At 41.2% G+C, this 26,325-nt stretch overlaps 1 protein-coding gene across 1 annotated transcript in view; it reads left to right on the forward strand.

Moving 5' to 3' along the window:
* The window catches only part of LOC132875212 (transmembrane protein 163a-like), a 133,975-nt gene that overhangs the window by 60,748 nt on the left and 46,902 nt on the right, over window positions 1–26,325 (forward strand). Inside the window, exons 3-4 of the mRNA XM_060911909.1 lie at window positions 3,016–3,059; window positions 3,156–3,247. Of these exons, the coding sequence (XP_060767892.1) occupies window positions 3,016–3,059; window positions 3,156–3,247 (136 nt within the window). The remainder of the gene's footprint in view (window positions 1–3,015; window positions 3,060–3,155; window positions 3,248–26,325) is intronic.

Here is a 26,325-nt window from a genome sequence, read left to right on the forward strand (position 1 = left end):
CGATTCCATTGCACATAGTGATCTTCTGAATATACCTAAAGCGAGCAGTGGCTTCTAGATTATGAGCATACTCTAAGTTATCGCTAGTCGTTTGCACTACGGCAGCCGTTTAGACCACCAGCTATTTCACTTCCGGTAAAACCGCTAAGAAAAGTCACATGACTGAAACCCAGCAATAAAAGAGGTCAGAGGAAAACAGCCAGTGCTGAGTTTCCCAAAAGCATCGTAACACAAAGATCATCGTTAAATGGTAGAGCAAGCAGCACAATGAACATTCTCTCTCCTAGTTAAGATGCTCTTAGCAGTAAGAGGCTTTTGGGAAACCCACCCCAGATTGGTTTGAGCTGCCAGGAAGGATATAGCAACTCATATAAGCACTCTTTACAACCGTGGTGAGCAGAAAAGCATCTCAGCATGCAACAGCAGAAGACCACATTGGGTTCCACTCCTGCCATCCAATAACAGGAATCTTAGAATCAAGAACAAGTTCCTATTAAAGTGGCTGGGAAGTGTCATTTAGATTGTCATATTCTTGCTGACAGAAGATGATCAATCCAGACTCGTGTTCCGATGCTTCTGAGACTGATTATGAATCTAGGAAAAAAAAAACTCCATTCACTCTTCTCATTGAATGGAATGGAAATTTTTATTCTTCTCATTGAATACCCCTCCCACTGCCAACCCTTACTGAGCCATAAGAAGAGCGCTATTGATGGACATGAGCTTCCATGCTGTGCACTGTCAGTTCCAGAACATTTAAGCCGAGCCACCAGGTTGTTGAAACAAGTGCATTTTAAAGATTGGTACAGTCTTTGTACATCCAAAAGCATTGAAGCTGGAAAAGTAAACGTAGCCTGTGTACAGCTATTAACTAGAGTGCAGTTTGATGAGATCTTTGCTGTTGTTTATCAGCATTTAACTGGTTAAAATGGAGCCTAAAAATAATGATTAAATTATTTACTTTTGAAAGCTTTTTTTAAATTTTAACCATAGAAAAGGTGACTAGCTGATTATCTTTATGAAGTACTAGTCAACTAGTAAAAATTAATAGTTGTGCAACATCTAATGCATGCACAATGCGAACAGAAATGGATGCTAGATTGGATGTTCGGTTTGATACTGGGTTTAAAGCCATTCGAGCAGTTCAAATGTAAGCAAAACATTGACACCAACATCTAGAGCCTAAGAGGCTCTTATCCTGGAGTCCCATCTTTAGTTATTCCTCCAGATTTACAGTGAAGATGCAGCTATCACAATCAGTATGCTTTTCACAGAGAAGAGCTGGAAAATAAAAACAAGACTACACACCACTAGACACAAGACTGCTCTAGACTTTTAATGGAGCCACTAAAAAAGCCCATCTTGTCTTCTGAATCTATAATATTAACTATAATAACTAGGAAATGCATGTCCTCCTGGAGAGAAAGCTTAACTTTAGAATGGTAAAAGGGTTTTTGGTTTGTATCCCTGGGGAAATACTTAATAGTTTCATGTAGAACCCAAAAAGCATCTACTTTTCAGATGGATTCCAAGTAGAACCCCTTTAGTAAACTAAAAAATGTTAATTACGCAAAGAATCCTAGAAGGATTCTTTGCAAGGTGAACGTCTACTTGCTAACATTAGCTTGGTTAATGTTATTCTTGCTAGTTAGCTGGTGTCTTCGGGAATGAAAGATTCAAGTGTGAATATTTGGAGTGTGTGCGTTTCGGTACTTTAGTAGAAGAAAGACCAAATAGAAATGTCTTGAACAAAAAATACTTGAGTTTCTCTAACCGGAGATACTTGCAAACACTAGAATAAAAGTCATCTTTGGATCAGTGAAGCTTCCAAAGTCCTACTTGGGATTCTTTCTGATGAAGAAACATGTTTTACACAGAACCTTTAAGTTCTCTTGAACAGTAATGATTTATAATGGCTTTTGAGCCTGGTTCCTCTCAAGCTTTCTTCTTCATGTCTTCTCAGGGAGTTTTTCTGCCAGTGCCACCTTCTTAATTAAAGATCTAAATCTACATCCAGATTTCTGTAAAGCTGCTTTGTGGCAATATCTATTGTTTAAAGTGTTACGTTTTAATTGACAGGTGAAGTGTACTACTAAGTCTACTTCTAAGTAATATATTTTCCTGCTAACTTGCAAACAGTCTTGCTAAGGCTATGGTCAAACTACAGCTCGTGATGCTTTGCAATGGGTTATCGATGAAAATGAGGCGTTTGGTAGCGATGCTTCCCCGAGCATTGGAAGGTATTCCCAAACCCATCTGCGAGTATTTGCTGCTTAGTTTGCCGACAAAAACATTGCCACCAAATTTCAATGTGCGTTTAATTTTTTCGTGATGTTTTTGGCCACTCACGAGGCGGAGATGCACCAAAAAACAACTCGCAAAGCTTGGAGAACATGTGCCGTACATCACACTATTGGTGGCGATGCTACTAATTTTTCATCGGCAGGTAATCACAAACCCATCACAAGCTGTAGTGTGACCAGGGCTGGTTGCTTTCAAACTGGGCATACTAAATTTTTAAATTCTTCTGAAACACAGCATTGGCTTGAAGTATGTTATGGTCAACTAACAAACAGTGGAGAAAATCAGCATTGAACTGGCGAGTTCATGGTGAGTAGGACGTCTTCGATTGGTGGGTTCAGTTCAGACTTTGCAGCCATTTTGCTGAAATTGGCATTGAACTCAATCATTCAATTGACTATTATTTGAAGAAATAATCTTAGTCATCTTATTTTGGTAAAAACCTTTTCTCTAAACTACAGTTATCCAATCAAGGGTACAGCAGAGTGTGGTTTAGTGTTTCACTGCTCAAACTGCTGCTTCAGGAAGTATATATGAGCCACATTGGTTCAGTGCAGTTTATTTCTTTATTTAAGAGTGTTAAGATGATCTGAACCATAAAACTGAAAGGACTGGTTTGTTCAGGTATCCGAAATGCCTCTGTGAACATTAATTTAAATGGTTTGATTGTTATGGAAGTAGATTCTGATGCAATAATTTTGTGATCTTTTCCAGCTGTTTCCGCAATGAGAAGCAGTGCCTCGGCGTTTGGCTTTGCTGTAAGTACACCTTACCCAAAGACTTTTGACATGCCATTAAGGATACTTTTGAACTTGTGGTTTGTACTGATCAATAGTTTGTGTGTTGGTTTCCAGTTTGACGCCACACTAGATGTGCTGAGCTCCATCATTGTGCTGTGGCGTTACAGCAACGCAGCAGCCGTGCACTCTGCCCACAGAGAGTACATGTGAGTACGGAGACCATACTGGTGCTTAAAAGTGTTTGAAGTGGATTTTGTCTCACTTCTAGTCAGAGAGCTGAGAATTGAGGCCAAATTTGCTTGCATTTAGGCACAGAAGAGACCAAAGCAGCTTAGTTGTAAGGGCACATTTAAAGTTTTTAATAGCATTTGAAATATAGGCCAAATGAAACCAGTGTCATTTTAGCTTCGTGAAACAGCAATAAACTCTGTCCTGAGATACAGTCTCATCAAGGTTGAGTATTCAGGCAATCAAATTCAGATGAGCTCATCGATGTCATTCCATGGTGTGATGTGGGCAGCGTTAGGCCTTTACTCATTGCTATCGAGGCAATAATTACAGAATAGAGCTTTAAGGAATACTCTAATGTTCTTTAATCGAATCTTTGTCCATCAGTAGTGTACTGTATGTGTGATTACCACAGTCAAGAGTTTTATGCTTAGCAAAGAATAGAAAAATGAGTTTATAACTCAAATGATACACTTGAGGTTTATTAAATACAATAAAAAATTGTAATGAGCAAAAACACAGGCAAAGGTCATACTCAGTCAGGCATCAATGGTCAAAGTCATCTCATCATCTCTAGCCACTTTATCCTGTTCTACAGGGTCGTAGGCAAGCTGGAGCCTATCCCAGCTGACTACGGGCAGAAGGCGGGGTACACCCTAGACAAGTCGCCAGGTCATCACAGGGCTGACACATAGACAACCATTCACATCTATGGTCAATTTAGAGCAGGGGTGCCCAAATTGATCCATAAAGGGCCATGTGGCTGCAGGTTTTCATTCCAGCCATGCAGCAGCACACCTGATTTGGCTTATTCAATCAACTGACACACCCACCCTTTAATCAAGGGTGGGTGTGGCTGCAAGTATTTGACTGTGTGAAGACAGTTCAGTTGATTGAATGAGCCAAATCAGGTGTGCTGCTGCATGGCTGGAATGAAAACCTGCAGCCACATGGCCCTTTATGGATCAATTTGGGCACCCCTGATTTAGAGTCACCAGTTAACCTAACCTGCATGTCTTTGGACTGTGGGGGAAACCAGAGCACCCGGAGGAAACCCATGCGAAGAACATGCAAACTCTGCACAGAAAGGCCCTCGCCCGCCACGGGGCTCGAACCCGGACCTTCTTGCTGTGAGGCGACAGCGCCAACCACTACACCACCATATGGTCAACCTAACAGGGATAATCCAAAAGCACTTCAGACAAGGTCAACCCATACAATAGGGAATATTGGCAAGACTTCGCAAAGTGTATGTGAAAACCATGTGTTTTTATCGTCAAATAAAATAAAGAGGAAATGGATCACCGATTAACATTCTGTTAACAGTGACCTCTGTTGGCAGGGAGGGGTATTGTCTTGGGCTGAAACAAAAATGATACCCAAGCTATTTTGGTAATTTCGGAGCTCAGGAAGAGAGGCAATACTCCAAGAAAAAACTCAGAATTTCCAGGATTAAAGTCGTAAATCAATGTCATCACACCACAGACATCACAGCTGAGCTGAGGGTGATAGGAAATGCAGTCTTTCTTCCTTGATCATGTAATATATAGAGGATATTACAAAGACATGTAGTTTACCTTAGAGTGGTAAATGTATATTTCACAAGTGAGCGAAGTGAACAAGTGAAAATATTTTCAACACAAGAAGATAAACTTCATATCTTCACGCCACCGTGTAATGTTCTTTATATTATATGGACACATCAATTAAAAAACAAAACAAAACAAGTTAATCAAAATAATTTTTTGTGATTAATAGTTTTATTGCAAATATGGCACACATCAAACCATGTACATTAAAAAAGTAAAGTAAAGTGTAATGCCACCCCCAAAAAAAAACAAACAAAACAAAAACAAGTCACCACCTCAAACAAGTTAGCCTTGGCTGTACATAGATGTAGTCCTCATATCAAATATATAAGTGTATGTCTTGTGCTTACAAGATATGAGCAGTAAATATATAAACAATAAGACACAATTATTGTCCATGAATGTGTATTATCTATAGATAAAATAAAAGAAAAAAGAATGTACCAAATACACATCACAGTAATATTAAAAAACAGAGCGAACTAGAGCAAGTAAAGAATTAAGAATGCATCTCTCTACTTATTGATCTGACGTTTTGTCCTCTTCCAAAAACGATAGGTATTTTCCCCATTTTTTATAATAGACCTCTAGTCTACCAAATGACTTCCATGACATCCTTTCCAAAGCTGCCACTCTAGCCAATTCTGCAGTCCACTCCTGCGTTGAGGGCACCCCCTCAGTCTTCCATGCCCTGAGAAGTATCTGCCTTCCTATCATGATGCTAGTTTGGATCCAACTTTCTCTCCCCAGTTAAAACGGAATCATCCCCTAAAACAGAGTCTGGGGCAGAACTCTGTTGGGCTGTCTGCAATCTCACTAAGAAAACTGTGAATCCATGACCAGAATTCTTGTACTTTGTCACAGGACCATAATGTATGTAACAGGTAACCCTCTGTAGATTTGCACCGCCAGCAATTTGGGTTTTCAATCAGACCTAGTCTGAACAGCCTAGAGGGTGTCCAGTAAAAGCGGTGCAGGATTTTGAACTGCATTAGATGCACTCTTGCATCCCTTGACATGGTTTTTGTTTTTACAGATCTTTAACCACTCCTCTTCCTCTAACTAAGGTCCTTCTCCCATGTGTTTTTAAGCGCTAGCCATCTCCAGTTGTCTGAATCAACATAGAATAATACATAGAGGCCTTAAATCCTTGACTGTAGTACCTCAGTATGTCCTCAAGAAGTTCAGCTGCCTTTGGAGCTGAGGTATCCTGTCCAAAAGCCCTCATTAACATGTGACGTAGCTGTAAGTATCTATAGAAATGTGACTTGGGGATTCCGTATTGATGACCTAACTCATCAAATGATTTCAAAGTATTATTGAAATACAGATCACCCAGAGTGACAACACCCTTCTCCATCCAATCCTTCCACCATATAGGGGATTTGTTAATACATAATTTGGGATTTAACCAGATACTGGAGGACAAATTTAGAAAAGGATCCAGTTTAAATAATCTGGTAACTTTAATCCACATCCCTTTCATGCTAGAGAATATTGGATGAGTTTTGACTTTTCTTAAGAGATTAACTGAGAGACACTGGAGTAGCGGCACAGGGGCAATAGACTGTTCAATACAGAACCAGGGTGGTGCCCTCTCTGGAGGGAGCAACCAGTGGGCTAGATGTCTCAAATTAAAAGCATAGTAATAAAATAACATATTAGGTAATCCTAAACCACCTCTATCAACTGGTCTTTGAAGTTTTTTAATATGTAAGCGGGGCTTCTTACCATTCCAAATAAACGCTTTTACTATCCTATCAAACCATTTAAAATAAGTCATGGGGATCTCCAGAGGAATAGAATGAATTAAGTAGTTAAGTTTGGGGATGCAGTTCATTTTCACCACATTAACCTTTCCAACCAATGATAAATTTAGTGTTGCCCATCTATTGGCATCACAAGCAATCTTATGTAATAATGGATCAAAATTGACCTTAACCAAATCTTTCAACTGTGGTGGGAAGAGTATACCCAAGTATCTTATACCCTGTCTGGGCCACTGAAATGTGCCTGGTTGGAAGGCTGAAGATGGGCAGTAAGCTGTTAAAGGGAGCGCCTCTGATTTTGACCAATTCACCCTATATCCTGAAAATTTTGAAAATGAGCTAATTATTCTTAAAAGAGAAGGCACTGATCGACCTGGTTCAGAGACAAATAATATGTCATCTGCAAAAAGCATAAGTTTATGTACTTTACCCCCCTGCCATTACGCCTGGGAAATCAGTAGCCTTTCTTATAGCAGCTGCTAATGGCTCTAAGGCCAAGCAAAATAACAAGGGAGATAAGGATGAGCCTTGTCTGGTTCCCCTCCCCAGGGCAAAATAGTCTGATATGAGTCCATTGGTTTGTACTGCAGCTTCTGGTTGATTGTAAAGTAACTGAATCCATTTAATAAACTTACTACCAAACCCATACATATCCAGTATTTTTAACAAATAGCCCCATTCAACCATATCAAAGGCCTTTTCCGCATCTAAAGAAATGGCTGTCACCAGGGATTGAACATCTGCCACAGACCACATTAGATTAATAAAGCGCCTTATATTATCTGTAGAGCTGCGGCCATTAATAAATCCAACTTGGTCAGGGTGAATCAGAGATGTTATGACTTGATTCAAACGGTTTGCTAAAAGCTTTGAGAGAATTTTCACATCCAATTGAATTAAAGAAATTGGACAATAGTTCTTACATTCTATGGGGTCTCTCCCCTTTTTAGTAACCAAGGTGATCAGTGCCTGTCTCAGAGTTTGAGGTAATATCCCCTTATCCAGTGACTTGACATATAGATCTAGCAACAGTGGAGCTAGCTCTGTTGCAAAGCTCTTAAAGAACTCTGCAGTAAAGCCATCGGGGCCTGGTGATTTTCCTGCAGGAAGTGCATTTATTACTTCCATCAGCTCTTCCACAGTAATATCTTCATCTAGAATTTGTTTTTGTCTCTCAGACAATTTAGGAAGCTCTAATGGCTCCAGGAAAGCAAGCATTTCTTCCTCTGTTGAGGTAGATGTAGAACTGTAAAGGCCAATATAAAATTCTCTAAAACATTTATTAATATCTCCAGTTGCTGTTAGTGTACCTCCAGTTAACGTCCTGATCGCTGGGATAGTGGAAACCTGCTCTCGCTCTTTGATAAACCTGGCAAGTAGCTTCCCTGTTTTGTCACCCGACTCAAAAAAGGTTTGTCTGGCCTTAAATAAAAGAAATTCCATTTTTTTTTAGACAAGATGACATTGTACTGGCATTTTAATTGTGTTAATTCCTTAAGGATGTTGTTTGACATGTGTCTTTTTAGCTCTGCTTCTAAACTTTGAATTTTTGTTTCCAATTCCAAAAGTTCCTTTGCTTTTGTGTTTTTGATATATGAAGTGAATGAAATAATATGGCCTCTGATGACAGCCTTAAGAGCCTCCCAGGCCACACCCATACATGTACCTGTGGACCAATTAGTCGCAACATATAAATCTAGCTCCGTCTTCATCCATACAATATTGTCAGGATCTTGTAAGATAGAGGAGTTAAGCCGCCATCTAGTAGAACGCAGTCTTTCACAATAGGGCTGGAGTTCTAAACATACACAGGCATGATCAGAAATTATTATATTTCCTATTGAGCAGCCAAGCACTGAAGGCATAAGAGACTTAGATAATAAAAAGAAATCTATCCCTGAGTATATCTGGAGAAAAAAAAGTGTAGTCCCTTCCTCTGGGATTTAAGGTCCTCCAAATGTCCACCAACCCCAAGGCTTTAGACATGTGCTGCAGAATAAAGCCTCGGTCACAACCGGCCGTACGTGCTTCTATGGCCGGTCTACGTGCAAAAAACGCAAGAAACGCACGGAGGGCACGCGTGAAACACACGGAGGGCGCGCGTGTGACGTGCTGATTTTCGAGCCGTAGACTGGCCGCAGACCGGCCGCAGAGGTTCTATGTCATGTCAAACAAACTCTACGGGCGCTTACGTTTTTTTCAGGTTGCAAGACAAACTTACGGCCAACGTGCGTCTTTCTCCATGAACAAAAAAAATGCAGCGATTTGGGAAACGCCAAAAATCGTACGGCCAAAAAATCGTACGTCTGGTTGTGACCTAGGCTTAAGGAGTGCATGTGGAGACCTGCCCACCGCACCCCCGCTATGGTCTAAAACTGGATCCATCAATAAGTTGAAGTCCCCACCCAGTACAATGTTATGGTTGCCCATAGCATTAAGCTTCCCTTCCAGGTCTACAAAAAATGAAGGATCATCCCCATTAGGTGCATATACAGTGGGGCAAAAAAGTATTTAGTCAGTCACCAATTGTGCAAGTTCTCCCACTTAAAAAGATGAGAGAGGCCTGTAATTTTCATCATAGGTATACCTCAACTATGAGAGACAAAATGAGAAAAAAAAAATCCAGAAAATCACATTGTCTAATTTTTAAAGAATTTATTTGCAAATTATGGTGGAAAATAAGTATTTGGTCAATAACAAAAGTTCATCTCAATACTTTGTTATATACCCTTTGTTGGCAATGACAGAGGTCAAACATTTTCTGTAAGTCTTCACAAGGTTTTTACACACTGTTGCTGGTATTTTGGCCCATTCCTCCATGCAGATCTCCTCTAGAGCAGTGATGTTTTGGGGCTGTCGCTGGGCAACACGGACTTTCAACTCCCTCCAAAGATTTTCTATGGGGTCGAGACCTGGAGACTGGCTAGGCCACTCCAGGACCTTGAAATGCTTCTTATGAAGCCACTCCTTCATTGCCCGGGCAGTGTGTTTGGGATCATTGTCATGCTGAAAGACCCAGCCACGTTTCATCTTCAATGCCCTTGCTGATGGAAGGAGGTTTTCACTCAAAATCTCATGATACATGGCCCCATTCTTTCTTTCCTTTACACGGATTAGTCGTCCTGGTCCCTTTGCAGAAAAACAGCCCCAAAGCATGATGTTTCCACCCCCATGCTTCACAGTAGGTATGGTGTTCTTTGGATGCAACTCAGCATTCTTTCTCCTCCAAACACGACAAGTTGAGTTTTTACCAAAAAGTTCTATTTTGGTTTCATCTGACCATATGACATTCTCCCAATCCTCTTCTGGATCATCCAAATGCTCTCTAGCAAACTTCAGACGGGCCTGGACATGTACTGGCTTAAGCAGGGGGACACGTCTGGCACTGCAGGATTTGAGTCTCTGGTGGCGTAGTGTGTTACTGATGGTAGCCTTTGTTACTTTGGTCCCAGCTGTCTGCAGGTCATTCACTAGGTCCCCCCGTGTGGTTCTGGGATTTTTGCTCACCGTTCTTGTGATCATTTTGACCCCATGGGGTGAGATCTTGCGTGGAGCCCCAGATCGAGGGAGATTATCAGTGGTCTTGTATGTCTTCCATTTTCTAATAATTGCTCCCACAGTTGATTTCTTCACACCAAGCTGCTTACCTATTGCAGATTCAGTCTTCCCAGCCTGGTGCAGGTCTACAATTTTGTTTCTGGTGTCCTTTGACAGCTCTTTGGTCTTGGCCATAGTGGAGTTTGGAGTGTGACTGTTTGAGGTTGTGGACAGGTGTCTTTTATACTGATAACAAGTTCAAACAGGTGCCATTAATACAGGTAATGAGTGGAGGACAGAGGAGCCTCTTAAAGAAGTTGTTACAGGTCTGTGAGAGCCAGAAATCTTGCTTGTTTGTAGGTGACCAAATACTTATTTTACCGAGGAATTTACCAATTAATTCATTAAAAATCCTACAATGTGATTTCCTGGATTCTTTCCCCCCATTCTGTCTCTCATGGTTGAAGTGTACCTATGATGAAAATTACAGGCATCTCTCATCTTTTTAAGTGGGAGAACTTGCACAATTGGTGGCTGACTAAATACTTTTTTGCCCCACTGTATATTGGCCAGAATAACTGTCTGACCCTGAATTTCTGCCAATACAATTATAATTCTTCCTGAATTATCTTTTGTTTGTTGGATACATCTAAATTGTACATTTTTATTAATAAGTATTGCAACTCCCTTACTGTTGCTAGCACCTTTACTATAAAAAATATGACCAACCCAACCACTACAGAGTTTAATGGACTCTGTTGGAGAAAGATGTGTTTCCTGCAGGAATACCACATCATATTTATCTTTTTTAATACTGGACATGACTTTTTTCCTCTTGACTGGATTCCCTAGTCCTTTAACATTCCATGTAGAGAGACGCATATAATTACTTTTCTTAGACATATTTGGGACCATCAGCGCATAAGAGTACAGAAGGCTTACAACCAAATCCCTGAAACAAAACACTGCATTGGTGACTTAACACAAAATAACCGCAAAGAACCCTCACACAAAGAATATGCATTGAAACCAGAACTATGCACATTCTGTTACCCCCCAGTATGACTTTTACAAAAAAACAGTCATCCATGACTCCTCTACGAGTCTCCCTCCTAAGTGCCTGCAATCTCCACTGCTGTACATTAGCTTAACCAGAATCATAACCCTGACATCGCTTCATTTTAGGTAGCATTAACTGAAAATCGTCAAAACTCAACACACAAGCATAACGGTAGTCTAAATGAAGAATCTATTTTTCTCGCCTTCAACCCGGTCAATACTCACACTCATTACATGGTATTAATAAAAGCCATGGCTTTCTTTGGGCAAATAAAAGTCTTCTCACCCTCCTTGCACGTAACTTTCAATGTGGCGGGATGTCATGTAGCTTTTTCTTGCAGTCTCTAAACTTATCACGTTTCACCATTGTAGACCGGGAGTAGTCCGGGAAGAGCATGATGTTGTTGTTGTCCCAGCTCAACGTGGCCTTGTTCCTAGCCGCTCGTAGCACCAAATCCCTGTTGGATGATCGTAGAAACTTCGCCAGTATTGGACGGGACCTGTCTCCTGCCAGCGGGCGTTGAGTGGGGATTCTGTGCTCATTCGATCTCCACCTTCCCGTCGATGCTAAGCAGCTCCGGGATCAGGTCCTCCACAAACTTAGTCATTTCTCTCCCTTCCACCCCTTCAGGAAGTCCAATAAACCAGACATTATTACACCTTGCACGATTTTCCATATCTTCCAACTTCTCCCAAATAGAATCTACATCCTTCTTACTAGCAGGAGGGGTAGCCTGCCAGTCTTTATCCACTGATTCAAGGTATTCCACCCGCCTCTCCATCTCGTCGATTCGTGAGATTAAAGTGGAGACTTTGGCTTCGGTTGATGCGGTGGTCCGGTGAATTTCCACCAGTCCCTCTATTTCGCTAGAGATCTTTGTCAGAGCCACATTAATATTGCTAATATCCTGGCTTATCTCCTGAGAGAAGTGGCTTCTGGATGTTTCGGCCCTAGCGTTAGCACCGCCATCTTTATCTCCCACTTCTTGTGAACGTAAATGCTTTTTAATGTCCCCACCGGCCAGTGTCTTCGAGCTTTTTGCCATTTTTTAGATACTCTACCGCTATTCTCGCAAACCAACTATAGATCTCTGGTTTAAAATGAAGTTCAAATGATTACAGCAGAGCCTCATGGAGCACAATTCTAGGCAGCCGTTCCTCGCATTGCGCCACGTGACGTCTCTAATCAAAAGAATTTAAATTTTGAACTGGTTTGCCATTTTGACAATGTGTGTCAAGTCAGCAGGAAAACACTGGGAGTGATGTCATCAGAGTGAAATATCAAGAATTAGTATACATACAGGACACTTCCCATGAAATAAAAACACATGTTCGATTCCCTTCTAGTGGGTTTCATTCATGTGGTTTGATAGCATGCAATATAGTTAGCATATCGCTTATCCTACATGTATTACATCACACTACCCAATGGTAATGAGCGTTCAATATGGTTTACGATATTGCATTGTTGTAAAGACAGCATGACATCACACGTCAGCACTAATGCGAATACCCAGTGAGAAAGTTTTCTGCTGTGCATGCGCAGAAGCATTTCTTTGTCCGTCGGGAAAGAGAAAGGCTCGGCTAATCCAGTGCTAGGATTAGCTATGCTATAATTAAGTACTAAATAAATAAACTGAAGACTGAAACTAAAGACACATTGAACACCTGAAAGGCTACCAAAACTTCATTAGATATTATTCACGAATATTTACAAGCAGTTGCGAACTGTTACTTTTAGAGCTGGGACTTGAGCTCAGCCAAAACTTAGCCAGTCACAAAAAAGCAACAGGGCAAAGGATTTTACAAGGGATTAGCCACAGGCTGCCAGGTTGCTCCGTTGTGTGTAGTTGTCAATGTTAATTTTAAAAGTAACTAAGTAAATTACACAGGGAAATTAATACTTAAGTCTGAGTGAAAAATACTGTGGCGAGCGTGCAGTGTGGAAGAAGAGTCTGGAGACAGAAATATTAGTTTCTCGGTTGTTAACCTGTACTGCTTGCTCTTGATAGCACTGGCTTGACCGCTTTATTAGCATTCGTTAATACTGCTGATTAACACTACACCGGATGGAAGGTGACTTCACTGCTGCGCTGACTCATAGTTAAGCTAGCGTTGGCCTTCGAGAGGCCTAGGGTGATAAATTTTTGGTCCCTCCCACTATAAACCAATATCTGATTGGTTAATTCATCTGTCACTTCCTACATAAACATACACTGCCATGGCCTTCTGTCCCGGCAATGAAGTCCTAATCAATGAGTGAGCCAGCTCTAAACACTTCTCAGCCTTTACTCAACAAACAAAACAATCTCACTGGATAACTCGATTTTAATGTTTTCAGGACAGTAACCCTTTCATTTCTGAAGCAAATTTGATAGAAAATGAGGCTAAATTAGAATAGTTATAAATGAAATTATGAAATTATGATTCTCCTATTTGTCCTGGATATATAGTGAATTGACAATAAAGAATCTTTGAATGAAAGAATGAAAGCGAATAAAGAATGAAAGAAATTAAATATAACATTTGAAATGCTGATATGTTTGGGCCTTCTCTGAAGGCTTAGAAGGCCCTGATGGTTCCCCTCTGTTTACAAGAGAAAAACATACCAACAGACATAAAAAAACTGGAACAGAGAGCGTATTATAATAATAATAATAATAATAATAGGGGCGGCACAGTGGTGTAGTGGTTAGCGCTGTCGCCTCATAGCAAGAAGGTCCGGGTTCGAGCCCTGTGGCCGGCAAGGGCCTTTCTGTGTGGAGTTTGCATGTTCTCCCCGTGTCCGCGTGGGTTTCCTCCGGGTGCTCCGGTTTCCCCCACAGTCCAAAGACATGCAGGTTAGGTTAACTGGTGACTCTAAATTGACCGTAGGTGTGAATGTGAGTGTGAATGGTTGTCTGTGTCTATGTGTCAGCCCTGTGATGACCTGGCGACTTGTCCAGGGTGTACCCCGCCTTTCGCCCGTAGTCAGCTGGGATAGGCTCCAGCTTGCCTGCGACCCTGTAGAACAGGATAAAGTGGTTAGAGATAAGGAGATGAGATGATAATAATAATGGTTTTGAGAAGTATAGCAGATATATTGCATTCAGCTACTTGTCTTCGACTCGTTCAGTATCATGCTAGCTGAATAGAATATATCTGATAAACCTCTCAAAGCCAGCCAATATTACTGAAATGTCACTCAAATCCATGATGTTTCATGTGAAAAATGCAAGTTTTTCAACACAAGAAGATAAACTTCATATCTTCAAGCTAACCTGTAATTGTCTTTTTCTTATATACACATTCACAAAAAAAGTACCCAAATTTATCAAAACAATTCATCGATTTCTTCACAAGTGAGGATATTGAAAATTATTATACATATGGGCCACTTTTTCCATGGAATAAAAACATGTATTCTATTCCCTTTTAGTGAATTTACTGATGGCATGCAATATTGTTATCATATCGCTTATCCTCCATGTATTACGGCACTCTCCCCAATAGAGAATGAGCATGCAATATTGTTATAATATTGCACATTGTCAAAACATCACATCACATGTCAGAGCTCATGCGAAGATCCAATGACAAAACTTTTCTGTTGCACATGCACACAATCATTTCTTTGTCAGCTGGGAAAGAGAGAAGACGAGGCTAATCCAGTGCACTAAATAAATAAACTGGAAACTGAAGATGCACTGGACATCCGAAAGGCTACCAAAACTTCATTATATATTCTTCATGTATATTTACAAGAGAAAAACATACCAGTGGACATCGAAAAACTGGAAAAGAGACACATCAAAGATGTAAAACTTCCATGCTAGCGAGTGACTGTGACAGTTTGTAAACAAAGGTTAGCTTTGTTAAAAGCGGAAGATTTTGAGAGAATTTTGGCTGCCAGGTCGTTCCATTGTGTGTAGTTGTCAATGTTGATTTTAAAAGTAACTAAGTAAATTACACAGGGAAAATATTAATAATATTTGGCTTGACTGTGCTAGCATTAGCCTGCGCCAACACTACGCTGGCTAGAAGGCAACTGGACTACCGGGCTAACAGCACCAAGTCGCAGGTAAGCTCGTGTTGGCCTTCAAAAATGCTGATATGAAGAGATTGTATAATAATAATAATAATAATAATAATAATAATAATAATAATATTGGCTGGCTTTTTTTTTCATGGTCTATCAGATATATTCCATTCAGCTACTCGTCTTCGACTCATTGAATATCATGCCAGCTGAATGGAATATATCTGATAGACCACTCAAAGCCAGCCAATATTATTTAAATATGTCATGGTTTTGGTTCTCCATGTCTCAGATGTATCTCATATGAAAAATACGAGTGGCATATTTCCTAGTAATATAAAATAATACAGGTCTTTATACATAGAGTGAAATTTTTATGTCCAAAAAATATTTTTTGAATGACTATTACATAAACGAACACTTCTACATCAAAGGTGAATATGTCGTGTGTGAAAAAGTCTCATCTCATCTCATTATCTCTAGCCGCTTTATCCTTCTACAGGGTCGCAGGCAAGCTGGAGCCCATCCCAGCTGACCACGGGCGAAAGGCGGGGTACACCCTGGACAAGTCACCAGGTCATCACAGGGCTGACACATAGACACAGACAACCATTCACACTCGCATTCACACCTACGGTCAATTTAGAGTCACCAGTTAACCTAACCTGCATGTCTTTGGACTGTGGGGGAAACCGGAGCACCCGGAGGAAACCCACGCAGACACGGGGAGAACATGCAAACTCCGCACAGAAAGGCCCTCGCCGACCCCGGGGCTCGAACCCAGGACCTTCTTGCTGTGAGGCGACAGCGCTAACCATTACACCACCGTGCCGCCCGTGTGAAAAAGTGATGTTTATTTTTTCATAGCAAGTTCAGGTTTTCTAATATTTCATCTGGGAAAGGAATACATCCAACCAATCAGGGTGTAGGTTGTAGAAACATCATGATACTGCAGGCTTGGTGGAGTCGCTTATTCAGTTTGGCTGCATCCGAATGCACATACTATTAGTACACAAAAGACAGTATGTACAGTAGGTTGTCCAAATATGCACTAAGCATTTAATAGGACTCCAATGATACCTTTGTGTCTCAAAAACCAGCGCTGTTTGAGAAGGAAACAAAAATAATAAAGATAATGAGTTTAAAGAGAACGTTCGGAAAAGAATGGGAGAGGAACCAGGCAATGAAAATGGTGGGTGGACAGTTTATGGTCCAGCACTGACTTAGTGATGTGGTGAAGCTTGATGTCAGTCTTGGCAGATTTTGAACCAAGCAGTGAAAGTCCTACTCCTGAATTCTCACCTACTTCTCAGGATAGGATGTACCCAAAATTTTCTCCCCTTCCTTTTTTTAATCAAAGAATTGAGGTATTTCACCCACGTGACCAAGTCACGTGACGCAGCCATTTTGGACGGCACACTTAAGTCCTTCAGTGCAAGGCGGTATGAGATGGTGGAGACCTTTGCACATTTTAACAAGAAAGTAAGCTGTGATTCGTGTTAAATTGGATCTGTCTTTTATCACAAACACTGTACCCAGCCTTGGTATGGAGCCCTGTTTATTTATTTCTGTGTCCCGTTTCTTTCTAGCCTCTGTTATTGCGTTTTATGTCTGATGTCTGCTACATGCAACCCCAGACAAATTAACACTGCCTTGTTTCACTGCTCAGATGGGTTAAAAAACACTGACCCATTTACTTTTTGCTATATATTTTATCAAAATTGCGTTAACTGATAAACTAACCTGAAATGAAATGATCACTGCAAAGTCTGGAGTACTCTGTTGGCTCCCAATCCTGTCTCTTCACAGTTGCAATCCATTTGGCCCTCTTGTCTGGGTCAGTAGGAAACCGGTAAAAGGAGCGTCCTGCACGCTGTCCCTGTCTGTTGTGGCAGCCCACAGCACAACAAGCAAACACCATGGTTATTTAGAGTGCTTACTGACAAATTAATCTATTCTAGGTGTCTGTAACATGTTTTTTTTCAAGCTCGTTCTCCCTCTCTGTCTGCAGCGTTAGTATGTAGCTTGACGTTCAAAATGGCGGACACCGGGGCGTCACGTGACCCTGTGACGTCAGGTGAAATACCTCAATAAGCACCAGCTCATCATTTGTCGACTCTATAGTCATGCGATTGTTTTATGGAATGCTCGCATTATCACATCATGTTTAATTTGGTCATGCTCGCAAACATCGCATCACTTTTAAATTCTTGTACAGTTTTTTCACACTTTCTCATCATTTATTTGCATCATTCTGTATGTGTTAAGACCTGAAAGAGTGAAGAAATTTCAACTACAGTTCTCAGAATGCACTGCAGCCAGGAAGCATAGAAGTATTGTCTCAGAGAATATCTGAGTTTCATAAATTTACGAGTTTAATCTTGGACAATCTGAAGTTTTTTTTCTCAGAATATTACTCTAGTGCCCCCCCCCCCCACACACACACACCCACACGCACCCACACACCCACCCACACACTTTATTAGGACCCCCCATCCACCTGCTTTTTTATGCAGTTCTCTAATCAGTCAATCCCTTGACAGGAGCCCAATGAAACAAATCATGCAGATACAAATCAAGAGCTTCAGTTAACATTTACTTTAAATATCAGAATGGGAAAAACTGTGATCTCAAAGTGTGACTTTCACTGTGGCATGGGTGTTGGTTTGAACCAGATGGACTGGTTTGAGTATTTCAGAAACTGCTGATCTCCTGGGGTTTTCACACACAACAGCCTCTAGAGTTTACAGAGAATAGTGTGAAAAACAAAAAAACATTGAGTTGAGTGAGCGACAGTTCTGTGGGTGGAAATGCCTTGTTGATAAGAGAGGTCTGAGGAAAATGGCCAGATTGGTTTAAGTTGCCAGGAAGGACGTAGCAACTCATATAATCACTCTTTACAATCGTGGTGAGCAGAAAAGCATCTCAGCATGCAACAGCAGAAGAACACATTGGGTTCCACTCCTGCAGCCAAGAACAGGAATCTTAGGATCAAGAACAAGTTCCTATTAAAGTGGCCGGTGAGTGGACATGTATGATTGGAGTCGGGGGCGAATCCTCAGAGCCTCTTTTCAAATCTTCTCTCAAATATCAGAGTTTGCGAGCTGAAGCCCTGACCTTTGGAACATGAACTCAGCACCTAGCAGCTTCTCTTTATGCCCTAAGCATTGTGAAAGGTCAATAAAGGTCATGTAGTACGGAGACTGAGAACAGTGTAGAATACACATGCTATGCTAATTTGAAGCATGCACACACACAAAGTTGTGGTCAGAAGTTTACATACAGTGACAGGAATGTCATCTTGGAGATGAATGTCACGGCAATATTTGGGCTTTCAGTAATTTCTTTGAACTGTTCTTTTTCTGTGGCAGAATGTACAGCATGCACCTTTAAAAAACACTAGAATCTGGTGCACAGGTTTTCATTTTCTTTGGGTTTTCTGAAGTCAACACAGGGTCAAAATTTTACAAAAGGGTCAAAAATATACATACAGCACACATAATATTTGGGTAAAATCTCTCGTTGCAAGATTCACCGTGAACAAACATTTTTGTTTACCATGAACAAGCTTCTGGAAGAATTCTGGTTGGATATTTCACGACTCTTCATGGTAGAATTGGTAGAGTTCAATTAATTTTTTTTCTTGGCATGGACTTGACTTATAAGCACGGTCCATATATTTTCAATAGGGTTGAAGTCAGGACTTGTTTTAAGCTTAATGTTAGTCTGCTTTATCCTCCATAACCAGCTCTGATGCTTGTTTGGGTTCATTGTCCTGTTGTGACTCCCAATCATGTTCAAGTTTCCAATGGTTTGAGGTTATGGTGAAGAATTCTGAGGTAGTCCTCCTTCATTATTCCATCCACTTTGCGCAATGAACCAGTTCCACTGGCAGCAAAACAGCCCCAGAGCATGATGATCCTACCACCACCACCACCACCAGCTGGTACAGCGTCCCTCTGTACATGGTAGTCATTGTGGCCAAACAACTCAATCTTTGTCTCATCTGACCATACAGCTATCCTCCAGAAGGCTTTTTCTTTGTCCATGTGGTCAGCTGCAAACTTTAGTTAAGCTTGAAGGTGTCAATTTTGGGGCAGGTAATTATTTCTTGGATAGCAGCCTCTTAGATCATGGTGATCTGAACTGTAGACAGTGATCCATCAGCTTCCAGTTCATGGAACCGTGGTTCCCAGGTTGTTCCTGACCATCCAAACCAACTTCCTTTCAGCTGAGGGTGACAGTTTGGGTTTTCTTGAAGCAAAGTGGCTTGGCAAAGTGACTAAACCTTACAATAACTTGCATACAATTGTTTGAACTGATCTTGGAATTTGCAGTTGTTTAGAAATGGCTCCAAGAGACATTCCAGAGTTGTGTATATCTGTGATTCTCTTTCTCAGATCTGCACTGAGCTCCTTGGACTTTCCCATTTTACTGTGTGTTGGTCAATCCAATGAGTGCTGTAAACAAGCCCTTTTTATGAAGGCACAGAGAAGCTACCAACTGTACTCAATCATGATCACTAACAGGAAGTTAAGAGACCTCGGCCTTGGCAAGATAAGAGACGTTTTGGAAGTTTCAGCACCTCTGAGTTAATAATCTGAGTGAGCGTATGTAAATTTTTGATCCTGTATGTATAATTTTGACCCTGTGTTGATTTCAGAAAACCCAAAGAAAATTAAAACTTGAGCACCAAATTCTAGTGGGTTTTTTTAATTAAAGATGTATGCTGTACATTCTGCCACAGAAAAAGAACAGTTCAAAGAAATTACTGAAAGCCCAAATATTGCCATGACGTTCATTTCCAAGATGACATTCATGTCACTGTATGTAAACTTCTGACCACAACTCTGTGTGTATATCTATGTGTATATTAGTGTACATATATATAAAATCTCATCTTATTATCTCTAGCCGCTTTATCCTGTTCTACAGGGTCACAGGCAAGCTGGAGCCTATCCCAGCTGACTACAGGCGAAAGGCGGGGTACACCCTGGACAAGTCGCCAGGTCATCACAGGGCTGACACATAGATACAGACAACCATTCACACCTACGGTCAATTTAGAGTCACCAGTTAACCTAACCTGCATGTCTTTGGACTGTGGGGGAAACCGGAGCACCCAGAGGAAACCCACGCGGACACGGGGAGAACATGCAAACTCCGCACAGAAAGGCCCTCGTTCGCCACGGGGCTCGAACCCAGACCTTCTTGCTGTGAGGCGACAGCGCTAACCACACACACACACACGTTGTGGTCAGAAGTTTACACACGTGTGTGTGTGTGGCTGTTTATATGATAAGGGGTTACTACTTTGTGACATGCCACTCAAAATTTAAAACTGCAAGGACAGCTTTAAATATGGGTTATAATTAATAGTTATAGTACCCTGCTATATACATCATAAGGTGATAACTCTCTGTAAAATCCCCGCAGATGGGTGGAGCACAGAAGCACGGCAGGCCAGAACTAAGTTCTTACAAAACTCTTTATTTACTCGCTTTTCAGCATTTCAACATTCACTCTCCCAGCCACACGCATGCACACCAGTGTTCAGGTTGGGGAGAGCTCCCTTCCTCTGCTCTCCCTCTCCTCTTATAGGGTGCGGTCACTGGGGAAGACACACAAACACAGGTTAATTCCCATCAGGTGCAGTGATTCTACCACTTACCTTCCCTGACTCCGCCCTCCATTCACAGACCGACGCTTGACCACGCCCCCGCTGACACACTCTCCCACTGACACACACTCCCACATTGAAAACCGTGAAAATCTGGCATCACTCGTGTAACCTGGACATTAATTTTTGAGCCAAAAGATTTACAAAAATAGTCATGGTCATGATTTCTCATAGGGAAATAATAATATAGGCACTCTTCTTCATGTAGAAAGAAAAGAATTTCAAATATCATGCTGAAAAAAAAATTAAAATGCATAAATTGGCTCCAACCATTTTAACAAAATTTCATATAGATTTTGCCCAGGAAAAACTATTGGAGCAGAGTAGTGATAACACAATAAAGTGTACCTTGTAAGGTTGCTATTTAACCTGAGAAATAAATCCATAAAATATTTATGAATTGAAACTACAGGAGTCACTGGGGCATAACGTCTGTAACATGATTGTAATTTTTTTGGACAGACTACGATTTTCACCTACCTTGCTGCCATTAAATGCATCCCATATGTCTCGCGTAGTGACATCACATGAATGTGTCTGGAGATCTCCATGACCTAGTTAGCTCAGTCTTAAGACTTCCGAGTAGGAATTAGTGAGCACCTGTTTTGCATGTAACAGTTGAACGGAGGGTTACAACCAGTGGTTAAATCGGCTTTTGTAAGGAGGGGATACCCTTCTTCACTTACAGTGGTCAATATCTCTCAAAACATTTTTATTTATCGCACCATCGATTTAATACATATTTTATTGAGCCGCTTAGAAACTCTGCTTGGCATCACTGGTTCTTCTTTAGCCTGGTTCAAAGCTTTCTTACCATGAGAGAACAGTTTGTGTCAGTTGGAGACTTTAGATCCCCTAAATCACCCCTCCTTCATGGTGTCCCTCAGGGCTCTGTCCTGGGACGCTTACTATTTGTAATATACATCCTCCCTCTTGGCCACATAATACAGCATTATGGGCTCAACTTTCATTGTTATGCAGATGACACCCAAATTTACATTCAAACCAAACCCTCTCACCCACTCCCTCCGTCCAATCTTGTCAACTGTCTAAATGCAGTTAACAACTGGATGGTGCAGAACTTTCTTAAATTAAATCGAGACAAAACAGAAGCCATCCTCATTTCCACCCCTTCTATCTTGAAAAAACTGGAGCACTCACAGCTATCTATTCCTGGTTATTTTACCTTCACTACTGTTGAAGTAAGAAATCTGGGTGTTATTCTGGACTCTACTCTCACTTTTGACTCACACATTAAAAATATTACTAAAACAGCTTTCTTTCTCTTGAAAAGTCTCTCCAAACTCCATCCCTCTTTAACTTCATCTGCAGCTGAAACGCTTATACATGCTTTTATCACCTCAAGACTGGACTACTGCAAGGCCCTACTCAATGGCATCCCAGCCAAGCAACTAAATAGGCTGCAATATGTCTAAAACTCAGCTGCTGGGGTACTCACTCACACCAGGCCCTGGGATCATATTACTCCTATTCTCTACAACCTGCACTGGCTCCCAGTCAAATACCACATCTCATCTCATCTCATTATCTCTAGCCGCTTTATCCTGTTCTACAGGGTCGCAGGCAAGCTGGAGCCTATCCCAGCTGACTACGGGCGAAAGGCGGGGTACACCCTGGACAAGTCGCCAGGTCATCACAGGGCTGACACATAGACACAGACAACCATTCATACTCACATTCACACCTACGGTCAATTTAGAGTCACCAGTTAACCTAACCTGCATGTCTTTGGACTGTGGGGGAAACCGGAGCACCCGGAGGAAACCCACGCGGACACGGGGAGAACATGCAAACTCCGCACAGAAAGGCCCTCGCCAGCCACGGGGCTCGAACCCGGACCTTCTTGCTGTGAGGCGACAGCGCTAACTACTACACCACCGTGCCGCCCTCAAATACCACATTCAGCACAAAATTATCCTGCTTGTCTACAAATCCCTATATAACCTGGCCGCTCCCTATTTATCAAATCTCCTAACTCCATATCAACTACCTCTAAATCTTCGCTCCACAGATGTCCATCTATTAGCAGTCCCTTACTCTTGGCTCTGCTCTATGGGTGACAGGGCTTTTAGTGTAAATGGCCCTAAGCTGTGGAATCCCCTGCCACTAGCGTTGCGCCAATGCTCAACACTGTCCACTTTCAAAAAACAGCTAAAAACACATCTCTTTAGCTTGGCCTTTTCTCTCTGATTTTTAATAACGTAATTATTATTATTGATTTCTTATGATCTTATTATTGTTGTTCTTATCCTATTGTTTTGCTTTTTATTGTTTGTTTTTACTGTTCAGTGTCCTTGGGTACCTTGAAAGGCGCTTATAAATAAAATGTATTATTATTATTATTATTATTATTATTATTATTATTATTATTATTATTATTTATCAACTTATGGCCTACTTATTTATATCTCACATCAATGCACATATTGGTAACTTATTAAGCCTATGTTTCACCATCAATCTACACTGTAATTTGTAAAACTTATTCACAATATACACCACCAATTCACGTATTAGCAATAGTTATTTACATCTCATCAATCTACACTATTATTTGCATTACTTGTTTACATCTCACACCATCAATTCACATATTAGCAATAGTTCTTTACATCTCACACCATAAATCTACATCAATCAAATCAGTTGTTTGCTAAACTTACTTACATGTCACAACATCAAACCACATGTCAGAAATAGCCAGTCATTACAATTTAATTTATAACTTTCCAAATAGGACTTAGCTCAAGTTTCTCCTGCCTTTCCTGTCTACACACTCCCGGGGAGACTTCCAGAGCGTCTGGGAGACTAAGGATGTCTGAATCGTTTAATTTTGTTATTTAGTCTAGTCTTAGTACCCCACAGTAACCTCATAACTTTGGCCGACCAAAGCAACATTGGATTGGGAGTCGAGCGCGCTAGCCAATGGAAAAGTCCAGGCTGCCAATTCTCACTATCACGAGGGAGGTTTGCTAACGTTCCATGCGCAAAGATAGGTTAGCGGGCATCCATTAAATTAGCTAACTTAATTTTCTGATATTTACCTAAAAGCTAAAAACACAGAAAACAGCTACAACTTAGTAAATAAAGATAAAATATGACAGAACTACAGACAAAAAGATCTGAACTTCAGCAAATGGAGGCGTGAATTTTTCGACTAACATCCTGTCAGTGTTAGCTAATGTTACTTATGTCATCTGCTGCACTAGTATATTTTGCCTGAGAAAGTTTCTCAGCTAAAGACAAAATAAACAAAAGAATCATGACTTACCTCTGTCTACTTTGCTAAGGCATCATGTTTAGCAGATAGTTACAACTTCATACGACATAAATCCTCATTAAATATTAAGTATGATAGACTGATAGAAAACAGTGGCGCCAATTTCTCGAGCTGAAATCCATTAACGTTAACGTTAAATGTATGATGATGCTGTGTGATGTCACGCATTCTCGCAGCGCATGTGCATTCAATGATAATTCCAATTAAAATGTTTTTTTAAAAATTGATGGGTGTAATTCACTTTAGCTTATTTTTTTTGTTGTCTAAATCATTATTGACGAACTGTCATATTGATGGTGTTTTTAGAATAGATGAAAATGAATAAAAGTATTATAAACACTGAAGCAGAGGGAGCTCAGCTCCTGCTGGCTGTACTGCCGAGGCGAGGAGGCGGAGCTGAGCTCCGGAGGGCTCCGGCCCAATTTAATCTCTAGTTACGACCATCCATCCATCCATCCATCCATCCATCCATCCATCCATCCATCCATCCATCCATTATCTGTAGCTGCTTATCCTGTGCAGAGTCACAGGCAAGCTGGAGCCTATCCCAGCTGACTATGGGTGAGAGGCGGGGTACACCCTGGACAAGTCGCCAGGTCATCACAGGGCTGACATACAGAGACAAACAACCATTCACACTCACATTCACACCTACGGTCAATTTAGAGCCACCAATTAGCCTAACCTGCATGCCTTTGGACTGTGGGGGAAACCGGAGCACCTGGAGGAAACCCACAGAGACACGGGGAGAACATGCAAACTCCACACAGAAAGGCCTTCGTTGGCCACTGGGCTCGAACCCAGGACCTTCTTGCTGTGAGGTGACAGTGCTAACCACTACACCACCGCACCGCCCACTCGTACATTTAAATCCAAATAAAAGAAATTTATCAGAATTTTTTTGCCAAAGAACTCGAGAGCAGTCAGATTTATATCTATTTAACACACATACACCTGGCTTTTATTTAATTTTAAAAATAGCCTTTTGAACACTAGCTGAACGATCATAACTTAGATGGACAGAGGATGTGGGATTCTTCACCAAGGCCATATAACCAAATTTTGTCAATCAATCAACTGACCTTGCAGCGTTTCATGAAGACAAGCCTGCAGTGCATTCCTTATTGTGTACATTATGTGCCCAACAGTAGTATACTGACCTAGCTAATCCTTAGACCAACTGTTCATTTGTAATCAAAGGGAGGACTCAAGTGTGTAAATTCAGTGGAAGCTTAATTACGGCAAAGCCAACAATAGTTATTAAAGTCCATATTTGGTGTCAAAACACAGATGGATATCATCAGACAAGGGTGATTCATAATCAATGTCAACACAGTCAAAAATGATAACAAACAGGAAACAAGACAACAAGAGTCTTAGAGGCTGATAATGACCTAGCAGTTGAACCACAGTGTTCAATTCTGGCCTTATTAATGGGTCTTTTGGTCTCCATCAGTTCACAAGCACCACTGAGAGGTTCTGAACTTGCCATGGAAGCCAATCTTAAAATGCCAGTGGCTCGAGTGCATAGCATGTGGCATCAGCTGACTTACAGGGTAACGTAAGAATAATGTACAATAAGACTTGCAACAAACATTGACATGACAGGATGTAAACAGACAAAAATAATCAGTCACATAAAATAAAATAGGTGACAGTGGCAGAGAAGAGGTCTATGGACAAACTATTGAACATCACGGACGATGCCAGTCACCCTCTGCACACCATCATCAGCAACCAGAGGAGCCTGTTCAGTGACAGAATGCTCCTTCCCAAGTGCAGGACGAACAGACTTAAAAACTCCTTTGTCTCTCATGCCATCAGACTGTACAACTCCTCTCTGGGGGGGAGGAGGGGTAACAGGAGGACAGAGGACGGGAAGGAGCAGTAGCCTAGCCTAACAATAAGCAATACCGGACAATGTGCAATATAATGTGCAATATAAAGTGCAATATCTCTCCTGCTGCCGCCCCGCCCCGCTCTGCCCCCTTCTCCCCACCTTTTTTTTATTTTTTACTTTTCCCCCCTCCTTCCCCCCTTCCTCTCTTCTCCATATCTTCATCTCATCTCATTATCTCTAGCCGCTTTGTCCTGTTCTACAGG

Source organism: Neoarius graeffei, chromosome 27, assembly GCF_027579695.1.
Source record: "Neoarius graeffei isolate fNeoGra1 chromosome 27, fNeoGra1.pri, whole genome shotgun sequence".
NCBI classification, from domain to species: Eukaryota; Metazoa; Chordata; class Actinopteri; order Siluriformes; family Ariidae; genus Neoarius; species Neoarius graeffei.